General features: G+C 43.9%; 1 protein-coding gene and 1 long non-coding RNA gene across 3 annotated transcripts in view; one reads left to right on the top strand and one right to left on the bottom strand.

Annotated features, from left to right (window-relative positions):
* The first annotated feature begins 2,277 nt into the window (after positions 1 to 2,277).
* The window catches only part of LOC126995604 (uncharacterized), a 101,418-nt gene continuing 78,253 nt past the window's right edge, over positions 2,278 to 25,442 (top strand). Inside the window, exons 1-3 of one of the 2 annotated variants that reach the window (XM_050855302.1) lie at positions 2,278 to 3,501; positions 11,381 to 12,234; positions 15,948 to 16,130. In XM_050855302.1, coding sequence (XP_050711259.1) covers positions 3,372 to 3,501; positions 11,381 to 12,234; positions 15,948 to 16,130 — 1,167 coding nt within the window. In that variant the 5' untranslated portion in view covers positions 2,278 to 3,371. The remainder of the gene's footprint in view (positions 3,502 to 11,380; positions 12,235 to 15,947; positions 16,131 to 25,442) is intronic. The other variant, XM_050855303.1, reaches the window with a different exon arrangement.
* Positions 3,804 to 21,663, bottom strand: LOC126995605 (uncharacterized). The gene is made up of 4 exons (XR_007750502.1): positions 21,253 to 21,663; positions 10,441 to 10,598; positions 9,231 to 9,346; positions 3,804 to 5,299 (listed from the first exon to the last, which is right to left on the bottom strand). It is a non-coding gene; the product is annotated as an uncharacterized LOC126995605 (long non-coding RNA).

The raw sequence follows: 25,442 nt of genomic DNA on the forward strand, positions 1-25,442 counted from the left end.
AAACAATATGGAATAATGTCAGTTTGTCACTTCATATTTATAGTTTATAGCACTAGCGCACTTGGGTGTCCCTCACGCCACCTGTGAGCAGCCAGCTTTACCTGCTGCGTGCTCATGTTCTCCACTTGGGGAGTGGCTGCCGTGAACATGTTCCACAGGCGTGTGGTCCTGGCTGTATATGTGCGCTGGTGCTGCCTGGAGTGTGATCGAGGCACCTCCACGAGCTGGTCACCAGAGAGTGTAGTCCGGGTGAACCTCTGAGCAGCTCTCTCTCTCTCTCTCTCTCTCTCTCTCTCTCTCTCTCTCTCTCTCTCTCTCTCTCTCTCTCTCTCTCTCTCTCTCTCTCTCTCTCTCTCTCTCTCTCTCTCTCTCTCTCTCTCTCTCTCTCTCTCTCTCTCTCTCTCTCTCTCTCTCTCTCTCTCTCTCTCTCTCTCTCTCTCTCTCTCTCTCTCTCTCTCTCTCTCTCTCTCTCTCTCTCTCTCTCTCTCTCTCTCTCTCTCTCTCTCTCTCTCTCTCTCTCTCTCTCTCTCTCTCTCTCTCTCTCTCTCTCTCTCTCTCTCTCTCTCTCTCTCTCTCTCTCTCTCTCTCTCTCATTGACACACCTCATTGAATATATGTACAACTACGACGTGGTGATTTCAGGTGGAATGGAATTTTCTGGTGCAATCAAATATTTATTTATTCTACACATGGATACTACGTAAAAACTTGGGAACATGAAGATTCTGTCATTAAGTCTGATATAATTTTATTACATTTATAAGCATTCTTGTTGTAGGTAGTATATATATATATATATATATATATATATATATATATATATATATATATATATATATATATATATATATATAAAAGTGTCTTTATTTCTTATATCATCAAGGGCACAATATATCGTAAGTAATCGAAAGAACGTCTCTCCCTGCCTCCCATTGGCCTCGGCGTGAACTCGTTGGTACTGGATCCCCATCCTGTGAGTGTATTTACGTAGATACGATGTGTACCTTGAGCGGCCTAGATGTGTATTTGGAGCGAGTCAATGATTATTTTCTTGCCCTGGGTTGTCATGTTATATATATGTTATATCATATTAATACGTAAAATTTCAGTTTAGATCAAATAAAAGTGTGTATAAATATGACATGTTTAATCTATAAAAATAGCCTTATTTTTCGAGTATGCTTGTGCACTAAGCTTGTGTGTGTGTGTGTGTGTGTGTGTGTGTGTGTGTGTGTGTGTGTGTGTGTGTGTGTGTGTGTGTGTGTGTACCTGTGGTGTGCGTGTAACACTCCTCGATGCGGAGGCTGATGTTCCGCAGTATCTCACCTGTGACTGATTAATTAAGGCAGCTCCTGCGGCCTTGACTGTCCCTTCCATTAGGCGGTAATGTGTCCTTCCCACCGCGACCCTCGCCTCCCCCTCATTCACTAATTGTCTCCTCCTCACCTCTCCCCCTCTTCTCTAACACATCCAATCCGTCTCCTTGCCTTTGCTGTTGTTTTCCAGCTTATTATATCACAAAAATTACCCTAACAGTCCTTTTACATATTTCTCTTTGTAAAACATATAACAATGTTTTCATTTTTTTTTTCAATATTTACTCTAAAATGTAGTAAAAGGAAAGTATTACAAATTGATTTGCTCAAAATAAAGATGGACCACACACTATTGGTTTTATATATTATGTAAATATTGTAAGATATATGTAGAGTTGGGAACATACGCTACTAGCTGCGCGTGGCCGCGGTGCTCATTTCCGAACCATTGGCTTTTGAGTCCGTGAAGGGTGAGGACCCATTAACCCGGGACGCAAGGTCAGTTCAACATCCCGGTTACCAGTTTACAATCCCCAGGTTTCCCCAGATTCCCCAGGTTCCCTTTTATCGACCATCCCGAGAGGAAGGATCAATAGCTGGGTGGCCTGTGCGACGACTGCCCAGGCCGGGATTCGATCCAAGGCCTGCAGATTCGTAGTTAGGAATACTAACCATTCCACTACGGAGACGCCTTCATATGTGTGTGTGTGTGTGTGTGTGTGTGTGTGTGTGTGTGTGTGTGTGTGTGTGTGTGTGTGTGTGTGTGTGTTTATATATATATATATATATATATATATATATATATATATATATATATATATATATATATATACATATATATATATATATATATATATATATATATATATATAAGTCATTATCAGCATGTACAGCTGATATTACAATATTATAGTTCACTACAGAACAAAGACCTTTCCCAACCTTCTCCACCTTACTCTGGGTGGTGTTAGTTACTCCATCCTGCTCCGGCAAATGTTCTAATTTCATCTCTTCACTTGGTATTATGTCTGACCTGACTCCCTGCCTTCTATATTCCCGGAATTTCCACTCTCTTCCTTTGGTTGTCCATCTGTTATCTGTTTTATGCATGAGTTGGCCTGTCCAAGTCTATTTTTTATTCCTTACCATCATGAAAATATATTCAACCTTTGTCAATCTCTTTCCTCCATGTTATAATCAGCATTTTTCTCCGTTCCTCTCTGTACGCTTTTTAACTTCTGTTTTTCCTTTTTTTAGGCGCCAAGTTTGTTTTTTCTCTTCGTTCTTTTCCTGAAAATGTGTTCACACACACACACACACACACACACACACACACACACACACACACACATACACACATTCATTTATCATATAAAAACTTAGTTTATTCTTCACAAAAAGGCGACATATTGTGCTATTTTTTTCTTGAACAATACAGATTTGCATGTAATAAGGATGGGATGTGGCACCACTTCTCCGAAAGCTTTGCCCTCCACAAGGATATAACATGTCATCTTTTATGTAAAACTTAATATTATTCATTAGATTAGAGCAAATTAGTGTAGGATCGTGTATTTTAACTTCGTGTCAGTAAGAGCTTCTTTTTAGTACTTATTTTTAGCATAATACAAGTTTTTTTCACGAGGTGGGTGATATAGTGAGTTAATTAAACAAATTGACTCTATCGTTTTAGATATTGTCAAAGCTTTCGACAAAGTCCCGCACAAAATACTGACATTAAAATTGAAATACTACGGTATTTGCATCTGCATTTCTTACTAACAGGACTCAACGTGTTCTTGACGAATCTCCATCTGACACTGTCTCTGTTTCTTCAGTTGTCCCACAAGGCATTGTTCTAGGTCCTCCTCTTTTCTTCCTGTACATTAATGATCTTCCACTCTCAACATCTTACTCTTTCACTAGACTGTTGACGATAGTTAACGTGCAGTGTGTCGCCAGCTTGAGCCGATTTGAATTTGGCGGCGCGGGGGCCGGGGCTGGCCAGCGAGCCGCCGCTCTCACCTGTGTGTGTCTGCAAACCAAAACAACAGGATGGCCTCCCTCATGGACCAGTTTACTTTGGAGTCAGTGAAGGATTTCATGGTGTCCCGCGGCGGGAGGGTCACCAACCACCAGCTTGTCAACCAGTTCAAGCCCTTCCTCACCAACCCGGCGGGCAAAGGTGAGGCCTGGGGCTGCTGGGCTCCGGGGGGCCGTGTTTACCTGGGCGGGTTCACCTGTTGCAATCAGCTGATGTTTGTTATTGACGGGCTATCTTATGTCACATGCCAGGTTTTAACAAAGTATGGGCACACCTGTACCCACTGAGTCATGGTGCCTGGGCGAGGGCTGGCATGGGTACCGTTAGTTCATGAATAAAGGTTGGCACTGCACCGGAAATGATTTTTGCACCTGTCGTCACCTGTCTGTATCCTCTCCAGGTGTGTGTCTGCCACAGTACCTGAGGGGCAGATAGGTAAGGAGGAGTTTTGGAGTGTGAGTGTATTCTGTTGCGGCATACAGACACTATAACAGGCTGAGCTTTGAAGTGTACCCCTGCAAAACTTTTTCCGGGGATCCCAGCAGATAGTTAGTTTGCCTGAGTGAAGCCTTCATTATCAGCTTAAAGCATTACTGGTCCTGAGCAAGCTTTCACTGACCTTATGCCAACAAAGTGGCGATAACTGATGGAGTGTCTCGGTTGTAATAAATAATTGGTTAAAATTGCCGGGTGTGGCTGTGCGATTTTTTGTATTGCGATGGGTGTGTCGGCATTCCTTGGCATGCAAACTTTATAAAGGATTAAAGTCACTTGTAAATCTGGATAAAAGGACCACATTAGAAATGAACAAACTCATACACCTTAATGTACCCCAACGAAAAGTAACGTAACCCAGCTCAGAGATTAGTTGTGTCCCCGTATAATTGTAACCTAATTAGATTAATATAGTAAGGGAGAGAATAGGGGAAGTTGAGAATATGATTAAGTCTTGGAGTGAAGTGGTCCTCTTGTCTGAAATTGCTGAACTCACCAAAATAAGGGGTACATTTTGAAATATAAATCAGTGTCAGTATGCTATCCTGACTATATGTGACTTAATACTAATATATAATTGTGTGTCCAAGCTTGATCATTGCCTGCCCCCATGCACATCTGATTGTGAGTGTCATGTGCATCCATTGTGTAGTGGTTAACACACCTCATTATGAATCTGCAGGCATTGGTTTGAATCTTGGCCTGGGCAGTCAGTGCCCAGCCAACCCTGTTGTTCATCCTCCCTCTCGGGCTGGTAGTTAAATAAATAAATAAATTTGCTTCCACCTCTACCTTGTCTTAGCACTAAATATAGTATCTGTTTTATTTATATTTGAAAATGATGCCAAGAAGACCAGAAAAAAAGTATGCTTAAATTATTTAGTGCTTCATGGTGTAAGAGGCTACATAATTACGGTAATATTTTGGAGTATCAGAGTTAGGCAGTGAGTACAAACTGCATCTTAACAGTACAGTACAATATGATCAATGATTAATATGGGCAATTTTCTACGTCATATAGCTAATTGTCACGCATCTCTAAAACAAACCATCTATATTGAGATGCCTTGGTTGTATCTGATGACATTTATCATATATAGAGTTTCTTGAAGATCGTGTTCAGATGCTGATCCCAACAGATAAAATTTATACTTATTAGTATCCCAGCTATATCTACTGTTGTGTGTTGTCTGTTACTGGTATATTTACCATATTTGCCAGCAGATATGACTAGTGATTGCAAGACTAAGACCATGATTGTACACTGCTTGGTAAATAACCAATTTCTATATACAAAATACGCCTCCATGGTCTAGTGGTCAGTGTGCCTGGCTTCTACTCCACAGGCCTGGGTTTGAATCCTGGCCCGGGCAGTCGGCATGCAGCTCACCCAGCTGTTCATCCTCCCTCTCGGGCTGGTCGATAAATGGGTACCTGGGGAAACCTGGGGAAGGTAAACTGTGGTAACTTGGATGTCACACTGGCCCTGTGTCCTGGGGTAATGGGCTCCCTCCCACCACATGCTCAAGGGCAAATGTCACGGAGATGAGCACCGAGGCCACGCGCTGCTACAGCGTATGCCCCAAACTTTACCTATGTACAAACCACATGGCTGATTTGGTCAAGGTGGAGTAGGGTTACATTAGTGTATTCCTTAACATTTTTGCCTGTAAAGCTGTCAACTGAGTTTAAACCCATGACATTAAAGCAGTAAATGCATTTTCTTAAAACAGCCATAAGAAATTACTCTGCGTCTTATGCGTGTGCGTTACAGATCAGAGGCCGAGCGCCTAAGGCATGAGAAGCCTAGTTAGGGTGTCGAACAAGTAGCATTAGTACACTAAGCATTAAAATTACTCCTATCAGTGCTTGGTAAATAAAGCTGTTGCCATTTAGTTATTTGCCAAACTGTTCAGCAAATAAGTCATTGATTTGTAGTTATGTGTTTCTTGAGCTAAACAGTGAAAATCATGCTGTCATGGAGTTAGTTTTAAAATATTTTTATATTAGCAAAACCCCATCACCCTAAAATAGTGATTGCAAGACCCCTGAAATGCACTGCCTGGTAAATAACCACTTTGTAAAGCTAAACAAACCACACAGCTGATCTGGTGAAGGTAGAGTAGGGTGACATTAGCATATTCCTTAACATTTTTGCTTATAAACCAAATTCAAATCTCAGGGTGGAAGAGCAACAAAAGCATTGCTACAAAATTAAACTTAAGCTATGGGTCATAGATTATGCCAAAGAACATGTAAATAGGGCAGCTGTGTGATATTTAATTCCAGTACGTATGTTTTCTCTCACAAAACTAATTTAAAATCACTTCAAGTAAATTTATAATGAAGCATTGTAAAAAAAATAAAGTTTCTTTCAAATTTCAGTATCAGTTTATGCAGACATGCATCCTATACACTGGTAAATACTGTAGCTTTGGGTGGAGAGAAGGTAACTCTTTCCCGTACATCTTTATGTGCAGCACTTCTCTGTCACACCATAGCATGGAGTAACTGACCTCTATGAGGACGAATCCTATGTGTACAGGGGCACCTAAAGGTATTTAAAAAAAATAGCATCATGGTTTGTATACATACCATCACACAGGGCCTTTAAACTATTCATAATTTTTTTTCTTTATGTGTGTGTGTGTGTGTGTGTGTGTGTGTGTGTGTGTGTGTGTGTGTGTGTGTGTATTTACCTAGTTGTATTTACCTAGTTGTGAAATACAGAAAAAGAGCTGTACTAGGCTCGTGCTGTCCCGTCTCCGTAATGCTTATTATCCAGTTTGGCTTTAAATTCATGAATTGTTTTTGCACACACAGTCTCCTCATCAATTCCGTTCCATGTGTGTGTGTGTGTGTGTGTGTGTGTGTGTGTGTTGTCTATAGTGCTGATGGACTCTCTTGAGGGGTCTGATGTAAGGCTTCAGCCTGTTTGTGGCACAGGAAAATTTTATTTGAAGTGGCTGTTGTGAATTAGAACTTGCTTAGGCCTTGCTGCCTTCCAGTGCTCCTGTTGACCAAAGTTGATAAAAAGATAGGGTTGATCGAAGATTTAGACAGAATGTGGGTAATCTGCCCTTTAATTTTTAAATAATTAGTATCTTTCAAAGTGAAGATCATGTGGGTTGTAGTTGTTAGTTGATTTAGCTATTGATCGGTGGGGCTAAGTTTAAATGCTGGCCAGAGTAGTCAGTGCCCTGCCAACCCTGCTATTTATCCACCTTATTTGGTGTGAGCTGAGGAAGTCTTGTGAAGGTAAATTGCGGTGGCTGAGTCAACAACGTGACGGCTGAGGAAGTCTTGTGAAGGTAAACTGCAGTGGCTGAGTCGACAGCGTGACGGCGCCGCGTTCAGGACGACGCAAGTTCAATCCCCGCCCAGTGCCACCAAGCTGGGATTTTTCAGCCGCCGCTGAGTGGCTCAAAACTACCCACATGCTGTCCAGAAAACCACCTATCAACTGGGACTCTAGATTCTAGGATTAAAGATGAGCTCCTGGAGGGCAGCATGAGCCAATGCAAGACGGCGCCACAATAAACACTGGCCTGCGCCACAATGGGCTGGGCCATACCGTCAGGCCCCTCCAAAAAAAAAACAAGCCTACCAGCGCCACAGGCGAAGATGTAAAAAAAAAAAAGAAAAAAAAAACTTGGACTTAAGTGCACTGTGTGTACTGGGATGAAGATTCACTGGCTCCATGGACTCCAAGGGTGACAAGATTGAGTTAAATGCCAAGACTGTATTGCATGCATCCTCAACTGTACTATTTATCTTTATCATAAAAGAGATAAGGGTACACTGTGGTATAACCGGCATGGGTTGCAATAATCCAAGACCTTGGTTAAAATCAGGGTTGTTGACTTGAAAAAAATCTTTTTTTTTTTCTTTTTCTTTTAATTAGTATAATTAAATGAATGTAAACCTCTATATTCTCTACATTAGTTTGAAACACATGTTGGAGTATTCTTGCACCATATTCCAGTATCACAGTTAACCTGGTTGGTTGTTTGAGCCAGTCCTAAGACTGACTAGCCACAGCCAGCCAGCCACTGGCCAGCACCAAACCACATAATGATCTGAGATCATTCTATTTCCAAATAGCATGCTGTTGTACATTGATTATCACTATTGATAATGATGCATTGAATGCTTACATTATGTATAGGTGGAAACTGTGTCATGGTCCACCACTGGCCAGCTGGGACAGCAGCTGCTACGGACTTTGCGTCTCAACATACAGAGGTGCTACTGGTTTGTGGAGTGGAATAGGTGTAAATGTGTTCAAAGCCAACCAAATCCCTATTGGTTAATAAGACCAAGGTGCAGTGAAATTTTGCTTATCAAAACAATATTAAATCTGTACTCTTGTATGTGCCTCCATGATATACTGATTAGCATGCCTAGCATCAAATCTGTGGGCCTGGGTTCAAATTCCAGCCTGGGCATTCTGTGCACAGCCCACCTACCCAGCTTCCTCCCTTTTGGGCAGGTTGAAAAATAGGTACCTTGGAAAAACCTGGGTAAGGTAAACTGGTAACCTGAATGTTGTACTTTTCCTGTGTTCCGGGGTAAGGAGTTCCTACTCACCACAGTGTTAAGAGGCAGTAGGGTAGAGATGGGCACAGTGGCCATGTGCAGCATTATTACATTTAGGTGTAAGTACTTTGAATCCTGCATACAGTAGCATTTATAGCATCTGACTTGATGGATATGCAGTAAATCTTCTCCACCTCCTGAGTACCACTCAGGAGGTGCCATATGTTCAAACATCAACAAGGTTTTATGATCACAACTATTTAGTTTGATAATAAGCTGCTTCTTATAGGAAAGGTTTATGGTTTAGGCTCCTAAATCTTAGAAGTTGTAGTGACTTAAAGTACATGTTGCCTTAGGGTGAAAGTTGTAATCAATATTTTTATATTCAAATAGACATAATTTATGACAGTGCTGCAAAAAATGTTCTAAATTTCCCATTTAACATTTTAGAATGTGCATAAATCTTATTTTTCAAATTAGATTGAAGCCCTATCTGGTAAATAAATTTTCATGCAGAAGAAGTAATGTATCTTAATGTCGCACATTCCTTAAGGAACCTAGTCTTTCAAATTAAATTTAAGCCTTGCTTGATAAAAGTAAGATAGTGTGATAGACATCAAAGGTCATGAGCAGAAAACTATGCAAGTTGAGAGTAATGACAGCTGCAAAGGAACATCTGTAAAGCATGTATGATAAACAAGATTAAGAAAGAAATAGCTTGTGAAACACAGACATGTGAATACCAGATCAACATAAATAGTAGGGCATGTCAGAAGGCTGGAAGGAACATGAGATGTGAGATTAATAGAAGATATGAGCTTGATATTTTTTCTTACGTTCGGCCTGTGGTGCAGGCAGGCTTCCCTGATGTGGCCTGCTGGTCGGCCCCAGTCCATAATATCACTGGCTAGTTTTTTTTTATAGAGGCACCTTCTTGCTTGATATTGGCTTTCTGTGGAAAAATGGTAAGATTAAGAATAGGAAATGGAATTGGTAGAAACTACAGATTAGAGATGTGTCACGTGTCTCAAAAAAAATATCTGTAGATGCATATTTGGATGTTGATATAAGGTTCTCACACTTTGCAAGTGTGTATATGGATGTGATTTTCCAAACAGCAGTGAACATTTATATAGATGCCGATGTTGAACTATTACATATATTACATTTTTCTCTACATCTAAGATTTGTATGTTCTTGTTTAATTTTGTTTTATGAAGCACAATACATCAGGCCCCCTTTCTTTTAGATAATAATTCATCTCCAGTTTGACTGATATGACTCCATCCTTTTTTGCATATTCTACTTTCAACTCTTGCCCCTTGCCATTTATTCTGTTGTCTATGCCTTTTCTCTCAACCTTTGATCTAACACTCTTCAGTAGAATCAAGGCTTCTGCTCCTACATTCTTGGATCGTTTATTTTCCTTAGGTCTTCTTCTCACCTGTCACCACCCAAACTATGCAAGGATGAGGTACTCCCCTTGTGGCCATGACATTACCCAGTTCACAGGATAGTCTTTTCCACCAATCTGTCATGGTGTTTTGTCATTTACATGTTTATTGTTGTAGATCTTGGACCTTTAACTTGGATTTCACCAAAAATGGGTCTTAACAGTTTTGCTGCTAATCTGTGTAATAATATTGTCTTTATAGAGCATGAACAATTAATTCAGATTATTCATTGATTTAGTAGGGGCTTGCATTAATGTCAAAAGTAAAATGACAGTGGACCTGAGAACTTATTCATTGCATTACATGTGTAAGTATTGTGTACTAAGCCAGCAGTGGGTGCAATAATGTTATTCAGAGTACAAGTTGTGCCTCGTCCTGGCTTGTGACAAACCACTCACTTGGTCGCCATTTCTTAGAAATATAAGGCTGCTAGAGGCTCACTGCTCTTAGCATTATCACATTGGCTTACAAATGGATTGTGGGGGTAATATTTAAAGTAAAATTCGATAACATAAGAAGATATTAAAGAACAATCATGTATTTTACTGAGTGAAACAGATGCATTGGAGGTGCAGTTTATCATAGACTTAACTTTTATTGCATGGGTGTAGTTCATCATGTGCTGGACCAGAAGCAGAGCAAGTGTGCTGACGAGGCTACGTGCATTTACATACCACACAGTATTGGGTCTTATTCACAGACATTTTCATTGATCACAGCATTCCAGTGAACATGTACTCCATCCCTAGTCTGTAATATAAGCAAATAGGTTATCATACATCTTTGTTATATGTGGTAATATATTGCTGATGAACCAGGTAAAACTATTATATATCATGACAGGAAAAGGACATTTCTAATGCAGTGTATCATTTTCTTCTTAAAGCTAAGCAGATGTGTAAAAAGTTTATATCTTGCTACATCAATTTATCTATCTATCTACCTGTCAAACTATCTATCAATCTATCTACACACACACACACACACACACACACACACACACACACCACGCACACACACACCACGCACACACACGCACGCACGCTCCCGTAGCTCAGTGGTAGAACGCTGCGCTGTCAGGCTCCATGGTCTGGCAAGCGGAGGTTCGAGGGCTTCGAGCCCTGCTCAGGCGGATTTTTGCACTGACAGAGGAGCGGTTACTGTCCCCCATTGAGCAAAGCGGATGGGTTGTGTGGTGTGTTGAGGTCCTGGCAGGATCCAGAGAGTGACTATAATGAGCTTCCTCTTGTCGGGAGGGTACTTACAGGTGATTACGAGTCCAACTTGTGATCAGGCCATGGTGAATTACACATACGATTTATACACTTATAAGGAAGTGTTAAAATAGCATTGTATATAAAAATGCCCATGTAAACGTCTCAAAAGAATAATTTAGATAATAAAGTTTAATGTCAAGGTTTCTTTAAGAAAGGTGTATTTGGAGATGTTTTTATATATTCATTTCTTTTTCTTTTTAATAAGGTTTTAGTGAGGATTTTGTCTCAAGGAACTTCTTCTATATCTCCCAACAGAAATTGCCAGAAACAAGTTCAAGCAGTATGTGAACACGCTGGCGAACATCAGTAACGAGGGCGGCGAGAAGTACCTGGTGCTCAAGAGGAAGTACAGAGTCGGGACGCCACTCGACGAAAACTACGTCAGCCCTGTACAGTCACCCACCACGCCCGCCTTCGCCACCCCTCCCCAGTACAACATCTATGGCAGCCCACGACATGGCTCACCCTTTTCCCCCACCATACCCGCTCCCACACCCCCAGCGCCCCCCTTACCCTCGAGAGCCACACCCCCGTATAGGGCCCCTCCCCCATATAGACCCCCGCCCCCCGCGACTCCCACCCATCAAGGTTACATGGCTCCAGACGACATGACCCGAAGGTATGACCCCTCCCCGCAGCAGTTTAACGGGCGGAGTGACCCGAGGTACCAGGGGGACGTGCCCAGGTACCCCCCGGTGTCTGAGCCGCGGTTCAACGAGGCGCGATTCCCCTATGATGAGCCAGCTGATCTTGGCATCCCTCCCCCCCCACAGACGATCCGATCCGCCAGTTCTATGTCCTCCCTCTCAAGTGGACACTCTTTTGGAGGATCGTCGGCCCCGCAGTCCCCCGGTGCACCGTATGGGGGGTATGGCAACGCCCCACCCTTAACGCCCCTCTCAGCCTCCCGCCCCCGGTCCCTCTCCCTCCACCAAATGTCTTCAACCTCCGAGGATGGTGATTCTCTGTCAGTGTCGGCTACAACGATGTCCTCGGCCTCCACCCCGTCGTCCGAGGAGCCCCCGCCCCCCGTGCCGCCGCGCCGCAGACAGGTGGACAACAAGGAGAACATGCGACCCGCCCCTGATGGAGAGGAAGGTGCAAAGATGGTGAGTGTTCAGCGTCATCATGAGTTTGCCTGTGTGTGTGTGTGTGTGTGTGTGTGTGTGTGTGTGTGTGTGTGTGTGTGTGTGTGTGTGTGTGTGCATGCCTGCCTGTGTGCGTGCGTGTGTGTTTATTCTTAGGTAAGGCAAGAAATGTGCATGTTGCTGTATATTTACCAGCGTGTTTTATTTCTTGAGTGAGGCAGGTAAAGGGCATGATATCATCATGTTTTACCTGCTTCTAAGTAACTTCATTGAGGCAGGTAGGGTGCATGTTCGTTGCTTTTATAATCTATCTTTAGGTGTTGTGATGGTGACGATCTTTCATGTATTGTCAAAGGAACAAATTTACAATGTTCGGAAAGAGAACCTTTTTTTGTTTGTTTAGAAAAGAATAGAGGATTTTTTTTGAGTGATCATTGCAACCATTAAGTGTTGAATATTGCGTGTATTCATATGAGTTTTTAAGAGAGGGCCGTAAGGTTCTGATTTGTATGCAGCCCGCGGAGAAAGGAAACGGGGAGGGGATGGAAAAGCCAGTGGAGGAGGTAGGGAGGAGGTAGGTAGGTAAGCAGATAGGGAGGGAGGGAAGGAGAGTCAATAGCGATAAGAGCATCCTGTGTTGAGGTGAGGTGAGGGAAGCACCAGCAGCGACACCACCAGTAGTAACCCTTGCCTGGTGGTGCTGCGGCGCGTGCCCCTCCTGCATCATGACGTGTGTCTCGTCGGCAGAGATCAGAATCACCCCTCAGCCCGTCGACTTAGTAAGATTCACGGGCATTATGGCGATGGGTTAGATGGGAAGGCAAGAATCAGTGGCTTTCTCACTGTAGGATTGATATGGGGCAAGAATTGATGACTAGGATTTAATAGAGAGGCAAGAATAAATGGCTTTCTGACAGTAGATTTGATAGAGAGGCAAGAATTTGTGACCTTCTGACTATAGGTTAAATATTGATGAGAAGGTAAAGGAGGCAGGAATCAATGGTTTTCTGACTTTGGGTTTGATGGGGAGGCAAGGATTGTTAGTTTACTGGTAATATATTTAACGGACATTTAGAATTGACTGACTTACTGGCTTTGATGGGGGCGACAAAGTACAATGACTAGCTCAATGCAGGTTTACGCAGGTTGTTATTATAAATGGTGAATTGTTGTCATGTCACTGAAAGCAGCGGAAAGGCGTGGGTGTATATATACGGGTTTGCTGTGTCTGTCCATTTGTTTCCTAGACGTTATCATAAGCGTGTTGGTATTCGCTTGAACGCTTGAACAAAGTTAGTAGGTTCACGGAATATTTTTGGTTATTTATACAGGCAATTTAGGAGTTCAGACTGATCTTAACTCTCGGTGTATTTTATTTATATTGTCTGTTAATGATTTGAAATGGAAATTCGACGAGGAAAAATGCGAGTGAGTTTTGTTTTTAAAGTCTTACACATAGTGGAAAGTGAGGCTTTACTTTTTTTTACCTTATGCCCAAGACGTTAAAATCTGTAAAAAATGTGCTTTTTTTTTTTTCTCAGTTTGCTCAAAGTGTTTAAACTAGATAAGGATGAAGACGGTTGGCTATACGAACATTCATAAATTATGCGTAGAAAGTTTATCTTCATTTTTTTAACTATAAATAAGTCGCACTGTCATCATCAAAGCTGTGAGTGGAAGGAACTAGTAAGAATGTAGGTGAAATTTACACCCCTCGACTTAATAGATAACTGGGAAGCCCACCCCACTCGCGCGCACACACACACACACACACACACACACACACACACACACACACACACACACACAGTGAATCGTATGAACCATCAGGCAGTGGATAAGAACCTTCCTCTCTCTGATCTCACGGAGCGCCATGACCGAGAGAGAGAGAGAGAGAGAGAGAGAGAGAGAGAGAGAGAGAGAGAGAGAGAGAGAACACACATGAGGGGCGAGGAGGTACCGTCACACGCCTCTTAAGTCATACTCTGTTTTAGACGCGTGAGCTAACTTATGACGTACGCGAGGGAGGTGCTGGCGTTTAATTTTGTCCCGTAATATGTTTTCATTGGACATGTGGTCACCATGAGGAAGAGGAGGAGGAGAAGAAGGAAGAAGAAGAGGAGGAGACGACGGATGAGCGAGTAACTACAATGGCATCGCATCCCACCTAACATATCCTTTACAGATTAGTGGGATGAGTGAGGTGGATTCAATAGGCGTGGGTGACGGGCTAGGTAGGTGGAGGATCTAGGAATGAGAGGGTACGTGTCGGTGGTGGCGGTATGGAGTGTTGGAGGGCTCAGGTGGTGATGATAACAGTGGTGGTGTTGGTGTGCGTTGTGAGTGTCGGAATAGTGACTGACAGTGTTTCTCCTCCACTCCCCTGAAGCACCATGGTGTCAAGACTCGTGGTAGCTCTCCACCACAAACACATGGAGGTGAGGAAGGGTGGGCAGGTGAGGGAAGGTAGGGTGGAAGAAAGGAAATGGTAGGATGGAAGTGATGAAGGGTGGAGTAGCGGTGAGGGAAGGGTGGGATGCAGGTTATAGAAGTAAGGGTGGATGCGAGGAATAAGAGGAGTGGAAGTGATGAATAAGTGTGGAGGTGAGGAAAAAAGGGGTGGAAGTGAGGAAGGAAGGAGGGATAGGGATGTGGAAAAGGGTATGGAGCTAAAGAAATGGTGGGGTGAAGATGAGGCAAGGAGAGGTGTATGCGATGAAAGGGAGGTGCAAGGGGAAGAAAAGGGCCTGAAAAATATGAATGGAGCTAAGGAAGTGTAGGGTAGAGGTAAGGAAGGGAGGGGTTGAAGTGTGGAAATGGAGGGGTGGATGTGAGGAAAGGGCGGGTTTGAAGTGAGAAAAAGAACGAAGATGAGGAAATTGAGGGGTGGACTTAGAGAAAGGGAAGAGTAATGAAGAACAGCAGGGTTTAAAGGAAGGGACGTCATTTCTCATACCGGCTAGGAAGAGAGAAATATAGGGGGATAAGGAAGAGCGTAAAAATAAAGCACATAGGATCATTATCTGCGTCATGTGTGGGGGATGGGAGGTCATGGTGTCTATCAAGGAAAGGCATTGCTAGGTCCATCTTTAGAGAGGTCCTGTAAAGTATGTCCGACAACCAGCTGAATATACTTATGTTTATTTTTTTCCTTTCTCTCTCTTGGTTTCACTCGATCTCTTGTCAGTATGCTGCGTCACGTCTTTCACGGTCAGTCTGTGTGGCTTGTAGGCGTGTGGTGGCACGGACAGGTGTTGTTGTTATAGTGGCAAGGTGGGTGTGCTGGTGGCAATGGTGGTTGTTGATAAGCTTCAGATTCTCACCTATACTTTACTGTTCGTACGTATAGGCACTTAAGTCAAGAGGTTTAGTGTGAATGTGTACATATTTGGAGTTTCAGAATGCTATGCGTACCTACCTCGTGTGAGTTTTGTTCACCAGATCTATTTTTGTTGAGATACCGTCTTATTAATGCTTCTTTTCTCCAATTTTACTCAAGCTTTGTTGCAAATGTTTGTGTATATTGGAAATCGAAGTATATATATGATTCACCACGCATTTTGTAATATTTTTTTTAATCGAACGTACTACAATGTGCATGATTTTTCACGATAGTTAATCCTCCACAGTTAGTTTTTTTTACGGTGTTTGGGCATTTTACTGAAGCCAAGCACATTATTTACGTACCCCCAATACATTCTACATCTAACCCACCCCATCTCCTTCCTATACAGGTGGCGGCGGGCGACGGGAGCAGCGAGGACGGCAGCGTGGCAGGCAACGGCGAGGAGCGAAAGGTTTCAGTGTCGGTCAGGGAGCAGACGCAAAAGTTCAACAAGTTAGCCTCCGAGTCCCAGCTGCCCAACGCCTCCTCCCGCGGCTCCTCCAAGAGTAACAGAAGCTCCAGGAGTGACCGGGTGAGTACATGGATGAGATGGGGCGTGGGGGTTAGGTAAGGGGGGAGACAGTAATGGCTGTAGGAAGAGGGGAGTGGTGATGATGGGCAGGTGGGGTAAGGTGAAGGACGTAGGAAGCAGGGGGGTGGGGGTTAATATTTCTCTCTCTCTCTCTCTCTCTCTCTCTCTCTCTCTCTCTCTCTCTCTCTCTCTCTCTCTCTCTCTCTCTCTCTCTCTCTCTCTCTCTCTCTCTCTCTCTCTCTCTCTCTCTCATTATTATTATTATTATTATTATTATTATTGTGATTGTTGTTGTTGATGTTATTACTCAGCCAGTTGCTTTTGGTGTTTATAGGTCAAGTTACAGCAAGTCTTATAACAACAATAATAGTGTGTGTGTGTGTGTGTGTGTGTGTGTGTGTGTGTGTGTGTGTGCCTTATGTAGCGGGACTTAACTTTAGCGCCGCGCAGCATCCTCGTTGTCTCGTGGCATCATCGCCTTGACACACATGACCACTAAAAAGGACGTTAGGAGAGACGAGCGTGACGAAATCGTGGTTTTACGAATTTCGCTCTTTTTATGTTGGACTTCGTAAACAACGTGTATCCTCTATAAATAATTTCCTTTTAATAAGACAGAGGGTTAGAATACGTTAAAATGTTTGAGGCGCAGATAGATAGATAGATAGATAGGGATTGGCAGATCGATAGACAGATAACATACATCCAGATAGTTTTTGATCATTACTCAACAGATAGATATTTCAAAAAACGGGCAAAACAACGGTCTGCATCTGTTTACATTTTTATTTCTTAATGGCTTGGCGCACCTGTGTCTGTGATTTTGTTAGAGGGACGTCAGTGTGCTAATAGGAAGAGGAGGAGGAGGATAAGAGTGACCCACGGCGCTGTGTCATGAGGGCGGCGTTGCCACACACACACACACACACACACACACACACACGATCATGAGTCAGCTGCTGATTTGTCTTGGATCGTGACTGACTTTGCTGGTGGTGGGTAGAGGCGCTGCCAGATTACTCCTCCTCCTCCTCCTCCTCCTCCTCCTCCTCCTCCTCCTCCTCTTCCTCCTCCTCCTCCTGCCTCTCCCTCCTCTTCTTTACTCCCCCTTCTGCGTGTCTATGCGTTTAGTCTGCACTGCACTCAGCGGGGGTTCCTACTGCCACTGGGGTGCTGTGGTGGCGCGCTAAACGGTTTCGTGTGTAGTACTCTGTGTACATTCGTGTGTGCGTCCATGTGTACCCGCGGGATCCTTCTCCGTATACATGCGCGAGGGAGATAATTCAGCATCCGTTCTGTGGGATATAAATGCACTGGGATTCCCGCGTCTTAAAGATTTACATTCTGCTGTGTGAGCGATTGTTTATTTGGAGGAAGCAGCCAAGAGACTTTCAGCGATCTTTTAAGTGATGTGACAAAGCGGTTTAAGAGTTGATATTCAGATATTCGCATAGTTATGAAGTTTGAATGCTCGTGTATAGAAAATATAAATATTCAGTAGCCAATCAGTAAACTGTGCATGCTGTGACCTAAGGGTATTATGAGAGCCTGTAAGGGAAGTCGATTTTTTTTTTTTTTTTTTTTTTTTTGACAGACTGCATTATGTGTTCATGTGAAAGTAAGAATATATTTTCCATTCACTGATCTGTAAATGCGGTGACGAAGGGTTCTGAGGACTGTGATAAAATGTTTTAGACATAATCAAAGAGTGACTGCTATGTAAATGTCTTTTGTGTACGGGAAAATTCAAGTGTCCGATCAGTTATATGAAAATGATGCATAGAATATACTTCATGACATGAGGAGGTCATTTTTAAGAACTAATACTTTGTGTGAAAAGAAACATCTAGCAGTGACTTAAAACAAATATGAGTGATAAATGTGCTGCCGTTAAAGTAATAGAGCAAAATTATTCCAAAAAATGCGACAACACGACTCAATTTTTACTTTGATGATGGAAACTAATTAAACGCTAAAAAAAAGAAGAAAAAAAACTACGACACCTCTCACCTCCAGCTTCCAACAACACCTGAAAACACTCACAGAAACGACCTTGGGGAAGTGAGCCTCAAAACACACACACTCACACACACACACACACACACACACACACACACACACACACACACACACACACACACACACACACACACACACACACTCACCTCTCATTGTGTTCGTGTAGAGTGAAGGGAAGTTAAATATTGTAGTTTCTAACCCCGCCGAGGCTACGCAAACACACAACTTTCGCGCCATAATGGTTAGTGACGAAGAGGACACAGTCACGCCACAGCCTACCGACGAGGATGACCTGTGCCGGGAAGAAGGAGCAGTAGGAGGAGCAGCAGCAGGAGGATGTGGTGGTAGTGGTGGTGGTGGAGGTGATAGTGAGGGAGGAAAAGGAAGAGCAGGAGATAACAGTGCTGGTGGTGAAGGAGGAGGAAGGGAACAGCAACGCACTCTTCCTAGCATCCTCAGTTTTGCGTTCGGTGACATGCCGCCTGATAGCCCAAAATACTCCAGACCGACCTCGTTGAAAGTGACGATTACTACGGTGAGTTTTGCTTTTTATTTGATGTTAATTTTCTCTGTCGTATATATAGTTGTTGTCTCATTTAATTTATAGATTCGTTCGCTCGCTTAATTATTTGTTTACCTACTTAATTATTTTTGCTTGAAACTGACGATCTCTACGTTGAGTTCTTCATTCTAGTTTTTGTTTTCCTTTTTCGTGTCTGGAAGTAGTTGAATGGTTTTGTTTACCGATTCGTTAGCTCGCTTATTTATTTATTTATTTATTTATCTATTTAACTATTTTCTGCGTAGATTTAAGGGGTCACTTTATAGGGAGAGTGTCGTTGATATTGACGTAATCGGTTCATATATCTGCTTCTGGGTTACGTAAATATACTATTTCACTACTTCCATTTCTGAGTGTGTCCGTCCGGCATTGTTGTTTTATAGAGATTATGCGAGTGAGTAGTGATAGTGTGCCATGGTCATCCTATACTCTCTCTCTCTCTCTCTCTCTCTCTCTCTCTCTCTCTCTCTCTCTCTCTCTCTCTCTCTCTTACACACACACACACACACACACACACACACACACACACACACACACACACGCACACACACGGCCTTCATCGCAGCATCAGTCACTTGTCTCATTAATTGCTATCGAGGATGAGTGTCTGTTCTATTACCTCTTTTGATTAACTTCGCTATTCATTGTTCTATTTTTCATCTTTACCTTTAATTCGTGTCTCTTTGCCCTCATTCTGTTTTACATATTAATGAGTTTCCGTCTATCCCTTCTTCCTCCTCCTCCTTATTCTCTTCTTTGTATTCACTTGCGTTTCCCTATTTTTTTTTTTTTTTACCCGTATTTACCTCCTGTTTCTCAACCTTCATTTTGATGTACTCTATTAGTATTGTTTTTCCTCACTTACTCTTATCCTCTTATTCTGTCTATCCTTCCTTATGCCAACCCTCTAAATTTTGTCATGTTTTCTTATATTTTTTTATATTTTCGTCTTCCTCCCTCCCTCCCTCTCTCCCTTCACTGAGTTCACTGTTTCTTGCCCTAGCCTCTCGCTCCCTCCCCCCTATTTCCTCTTCCCCACATCCCCTCCCTTGATCAGTTAGTCCTGCTTGTTGCCTCCACGCGCCGCCACTCTTCCTCTCCCTTCCCCCCCCCCCCTCTCTCTCTCTCTCTCTCAGTTCCCGGACTCGTATCATACCTGTTGAGCCACGTACCATTTTTCGCTTCCCCTTACCTGGCCGTGCTCTGCCTTCCCCTCATGCCCTCCTGCTTAACCTCAAATGTGAATGTGTCCCCTTGTGAACCCTGCCTACTTACCCTCCCCTCCTTTTGTGTTTCTCCCTCTCTCCCCTCCCTTACCTTCCCCCCCCATCTCTCTCTCTCTCTCTCTCTCTCTCTCTCTCTCTCTCTCTCTCTCTCTCTCTCTCTCTCTCTCTCTCTCTCTCTCCTTTAGATACAACAGCCTCCCTATGCCACCCCTTCTTCTGTATGTGTCTCCCTCTCCCCTCTCTTCCCCTCCCCTCCTTGTGTTTCTCCCTCTACCCACTCCCTTCCCCTCCCACGTCTCCACCAGTCTCCCCTATCTCTCTCACTCTCCCCCTCTCTCCCTTTACCTCTCCCTGCAGGTCGCTTGTTTATCAGTCCTGGCCCCCTCCTGCGACAAATTTTGGATGTGGCCCCGGCTAGGCAGTCAGCGGGCAAGCAGGAGCAGGAGCAGTGTAGCGCTTGTCCTCCTTGATGAAAGCAAGGATGGGGTCTCTCTCTTTCTCTCTCGCTGCGTGTGTCCTTTTTTGTGTTTGGGGGGGTCGGGGAGGTGTTAGGTTAGCTCGGATTGGATTGGGTTCGAAGGGGGAAGTGTGTGAGAGGCGAGAGGCGATGTTTCAAAGCTAGGTTACTGCAGTGTGTGATTTTCTCGCCCTGCCTCCTCTCCCTCTACCTCTCCCTCCCTCCCTCCCTCCCTCTCATGTGCTCTGTTTCTTGCTATTATTCTCTCTCTCTCTCTGAGAGAGAGAGAGAGAGAGAGAGAGAGAGAGAGAGAGAGAGAGAGAGAGAGAGAAGTGAGGCTATGCGAACATGAAGAAAGAAGAAATACATTTGGAAGGAAGTTGGAGAGAGGAGGAAAGGAAGTATTTCAAAGATGTGTTGATGTTAATATTCCTCACAACGCTCTTATCAGTCACGAGAAAATTACATAGGCCTACGAGTCATGATTTCGTTTTTCGTTTTTTTTCTTCTTTTTTCTCTCTTTTTATTCTCCGGAAGTACAGAGCGATAATATTCCTGTTCGTGTGGCGTCCGTGTGGCGGGGCATCACTATTTTGGGCTTTCTTTTTTGTTCTTTTGAGTGGGTGCCAATAACCTCGCCTCTGTACTTATTGTTTGTTTGCTTCAAGGTGTAGTTTCAGAGCCGCCCTATGCCTCCCTATTATCTATTGTCTCTTTATATTTGATGGCATAACGTCCCAGCAATAATTATAATCTCCAGTAAAAAATTAAAAGAAAGCCAGTCTCTCTCTCTCTCTCACACACACACACACACACACACACACACACACACACACACACACACACACACACACACACCTTGGAGAAGAGGATTATGCTGCGTAGTCTTGCGTTGCTGACTGAGGCGATACTTCCCTGATGAACACACGTCGTTAGCAAGGGACACACGGTTACCAAAAGCGCTGACTGACAACGTTCTTCCCTTAGCTCATCACTCACTTCGCTTCCACCTCTTTACACCTCCTCGCCACCCCCCCTCCCCCTCCTTCCCCTTTTCCTTTCACATTTTCTTTCTTGCTGTTTTCTCCACCATTGTCTTTATGTCTTTAGTCTCTATCAGTCACACTTGAGGCGCCACAGTCGACACCATCACCAGCACAGTAACCAGTCTCAGCGCCACCGTTCTGGCAATAGTGGCAGAGCGCTCGTCACCTTTTCTCCTCAAGTGGTGGCGCGGGAACACTTGTGGAGCGCGAGCATATGTGTGTGTGTGTGTGTGTGTAATGAGGTTGATAATTCAGGTGGGCGGGCTTGCATGCATGGGCGAAAGAAAAGAGGTTAATAGTGTGGGTGTGTGTGTGTGTGTGGGGTGTGGATATAAGGGCTGGAGCATCTTATAGTAGTGGTGATTGAAGAAGAGTTGATTGTCTAGAATGGCTGTTTGTAGGGGAATGAGGGTTGGGGAATGGGGGAGTTGGGTGATTATTCGAGGGGGGATTGGGGGGATGTGGTTATAAGAGCAACGATGAAGGGGGAGAATAGAGAAGTTAGCATGAGCGTAAATGGGAGAATTTTGGTGGAAGGGATCAATTGGGTGATTTGCGTGGGCGGGTGGTGATGTGTTGGAAGGTGGATGAGTAATTAGCGGAGGTAGTGGTGGGGGTGATTGACGTAAAAAAATTGGACTGGCGGTTTCGGGGGATAAAGATGGAGGAGGAAGATGAAGGACTAAGCATTTGATAGGGTTACAGTGATGCGCTCGTTACTAAAGAGAGAAGAAAATGGCCATTGATAAACGACGAAAATTAAGTAAAAAAAAAAAAAAAAAGCCATGGCGTATGATGATTATAAAGTGGACGAAGATAACTCCATTGCAGTCTTAGAAAACTCAAAATGCACAGGTAGTGAGAACACCTTATAAGCAGTTGGGGTTCTACTTCCATATTTCTAACTTTAAATAATTTGTGAAAACGTGGGCCATAAGAGTATGTCGTAATTGGAAGACTTGGAAACATGCTAAACACATAAAGGATTGTCATGTATAGGCATGTATGGGGCGGCGAGGGTGGGAGAGAGGGTGGAGGGGTGAAGGGGTGAAAGAATGTGGCTGTGAGTGGGAGGAACAGCATTGCGTCACCTGATTAGTGTAATGGTCTCACACACATATGGCGAGAGAGGGGGATGGAGGGAAGGACGGGAGGGGGGAATGTAATGGAGGGAGGGAGGGACGGGAGGGGAGGGGATAGTAATAGAGGGAGGCAAAGGGGGAATGATGGGGTGGGGGGTCTGAGGGTGTTTGGGGGGAGGGGGAGGCTAGCACTCACCTGTGTGCCACCATCAGTAGTTGGCTTCAGTCGTCTCTTTAATCCTGGTGTGCTCAATCACGGTCTACCAGTGCGAAGTGTTTATTGGCATTTACCTGTACCGCCTTGAGTGTTGTTGTGTTGTCAAGGGCCTGTCACATCCACCTCGACACGTGGCACTGTGCTGTGTTATGCCGTGTGCTGCTTGTGTGTGTGTGTGTGTGTGTGTGTGTGTGTGTGTGTGTGTGTGTGTGTGTGTGCTCCGTTGTTCCGCCATGCATACATGATGTCATGATGCCATCTCACGGATGTCCGTCATTACAGCGTCAGGAGTAAGCGTTGTACTTGCAGTGGCGGGGGTGGGGGTGGTGAGGATGATTATGACGCTGGTGCCATTGATGGTGATTGTGGTGGTTTGGATGTGGCCGTGACGCATTGCATTCAATTATCTCAAACACGGAAAGCCGCTTTGTGCCGAGAACGAGTGTAGGGAAGTGAACTTGAATTCCGTTCTCTTTTAAGGGTTGGTTCGAGGGACACATGTGGTGGTGCTGGAGCGCAGGTGTGCGATGACCGAATTACCTAGTTTCTGATATTTCTTACTCGTGTGAAGTTACTTAGATATAAAGTTAACGAAGTATTGATTTCCATGTTGAAGTGAGGGAAAATACAGCAAAAAGTAACTTCAGTAACAAGCGCTATCAGTGACGTGTAAGAAAACATAACCACCATAATAGTGTGTGACTTACAAACTATAACGAACACTTAAGTTGACAACAAGCGAGGTCAGGAATACAAACTCGACACGAAGAGAAAAAGTGGCGCAGCAATAAGAAAGTAACACAAAAGTTCAACGCTAACAGGAAATAGTGATACAGGAACAAAAAGTAACAAAAAAAAAAAAAAAAACGAGTGAACATAAACAGTTAAGAATTCCAGCCATTCACACAACACCGACGAAGACGACCAAGAATGTAAGTGGACAATGCGACACCTCAAGTTAAGAAGCGCGGAGTCATTGCAATGCCAATGATGTTGATTACGCGCAAAACCTTCAGGAAAGCCAGGCGGGCATTGGGCTACTCGAACAGCACCCGAGAACCCACCACCAGCGCCTCAGCATCCCATGAGCCCTTCAAGAAAACGAAACACAAAGCGGAGAAAACAGAAGTGCAGGATCAGACGGACTTCAAGGTCAGCGCAGAATCGTGCAGGAAGTCAAGGACATTACCCAGCCAGCCGTGTAGTATCCTGCAGAGGAGGACCACAAAAGTCAACGAGGAATCCTTTAGGAAGACCAGGCATTCCGCGGCCCGCTCGAGAAGCAACAGTCGGGCGAGGAATGAATCTAGGATCACGCAGGAGACATTCCGTAAGGCGAAGAGAGCTTTGTATCACTGCGACAGCATTCACCAGCCTCAGCCCCAACGGCAACAAGAACAACAAAATCAGCAAGACAACGGTACCCTCACCAGCAAGGGACCCGCGAGAGAAAGTAATGGCAAATCATCTGATCATCCCACAACGAGTAGCAGCGGTGTCAGCAGCAGGAGCACCAGCGAAGAAAGCAACACCAAAGTCACACAAAAGACCTTCCGGGGGAGCAGCAAGCCTCTGTACTACTCCAACAAGACGTGGGAGAAAGCTTACCGGAGATCGGTTTACCTGGCATCCCCCCGCAACACCACCACCACCACTAGGAGACACAAGGTAAACACATACACACACACACACACACACACACACACACACACACACACACACACACACACACACACACACACACACACACACACACACGAGTTCATATTGGTCTTAGTATATACCTGCATGCGGCCTCGTCTAATTAGTAGGGCGACCTGTTGACTGTGACTGAACTGTGTTGTGTTATCAGGCAGTCAAAGTATCATTATTATTTTATTGTGTTGACAGCAGACTGATTGCTTTATTCAAAGGACTCCTCTCATTAAGACCGCTTCGAGGGAGGGATCCTGTATTTTTGTTTTGATGTATTGAATTTTTGTTTGGGGTTTCGTATGTTTTTTATTGAACTATTAATTCATTTATTTTTTGTGTGTCCATATAGTGTTATTCAGTGTGTAAAATGTATCAGGTACTCGGAGGACTTAATTAAAGCAAAGCATGAAGGTGGTGGTGGCTGTGACGTCTGTGAGACACCTGTGTTTGGTAACCAGAGTGAATCACTTCCCCTAACACCTCCATCTTTATTCTTCACTTATTCGTTTTACAAGAATTATAAAGATATGAATGAAAATTTGAAACTTCTACATTTGGTGCAAGAAGCATTTTCGTCATAGGAGAGATTTCATTGACTGTTGGTAAAAAAAATATATACGGGTAGTGGTACAGAGAGAGAGAGAGAGAGAGAGAGAGAGAGAGAGAGAACGTTCAAGGTCAGCCACTCACCATACCGTCGTTCCGTGATGGGTCCTCTGTTCCTTTCGTTTTCCTCGTCCACTTACCATCGCCGTCGTTTCCACTCGGGCCGCGTCGCCGCGGTCGTGTTTGCTACGGTATACTCGCTCACTGCCATGCCCATAATTTGTTCCCTGCTTCACTCGCGTTCACTTTGTATAGAAGTTCCTATCGGCTCATAAGATTTCCGTGTAAAATCCTTATTCTGGAGCCATTTAACTTTTTTGACGAGACTAAAATATGCTTTTGCGAGGAGCATTGCCCGAATTACTTTGTCGGTAATACAATTATTTTGAAGCATATATATAT

This window comes from Eriocheir sinensis, chromosome 8 (assembly GCF_024679095.1).
Source record: "Eriocheir sinensis breed Jianghai 21 chromosome 8, ASM2467909v1, whole genome shotgun sequence".
NCBI classification, from domain to species: domain Eukaryota; kingdom Metazoa; phylum Arthropoda; class Malacostraca; order Decapoda; family Varunidae; genus Eriocheir; species Eriocheir sinensis.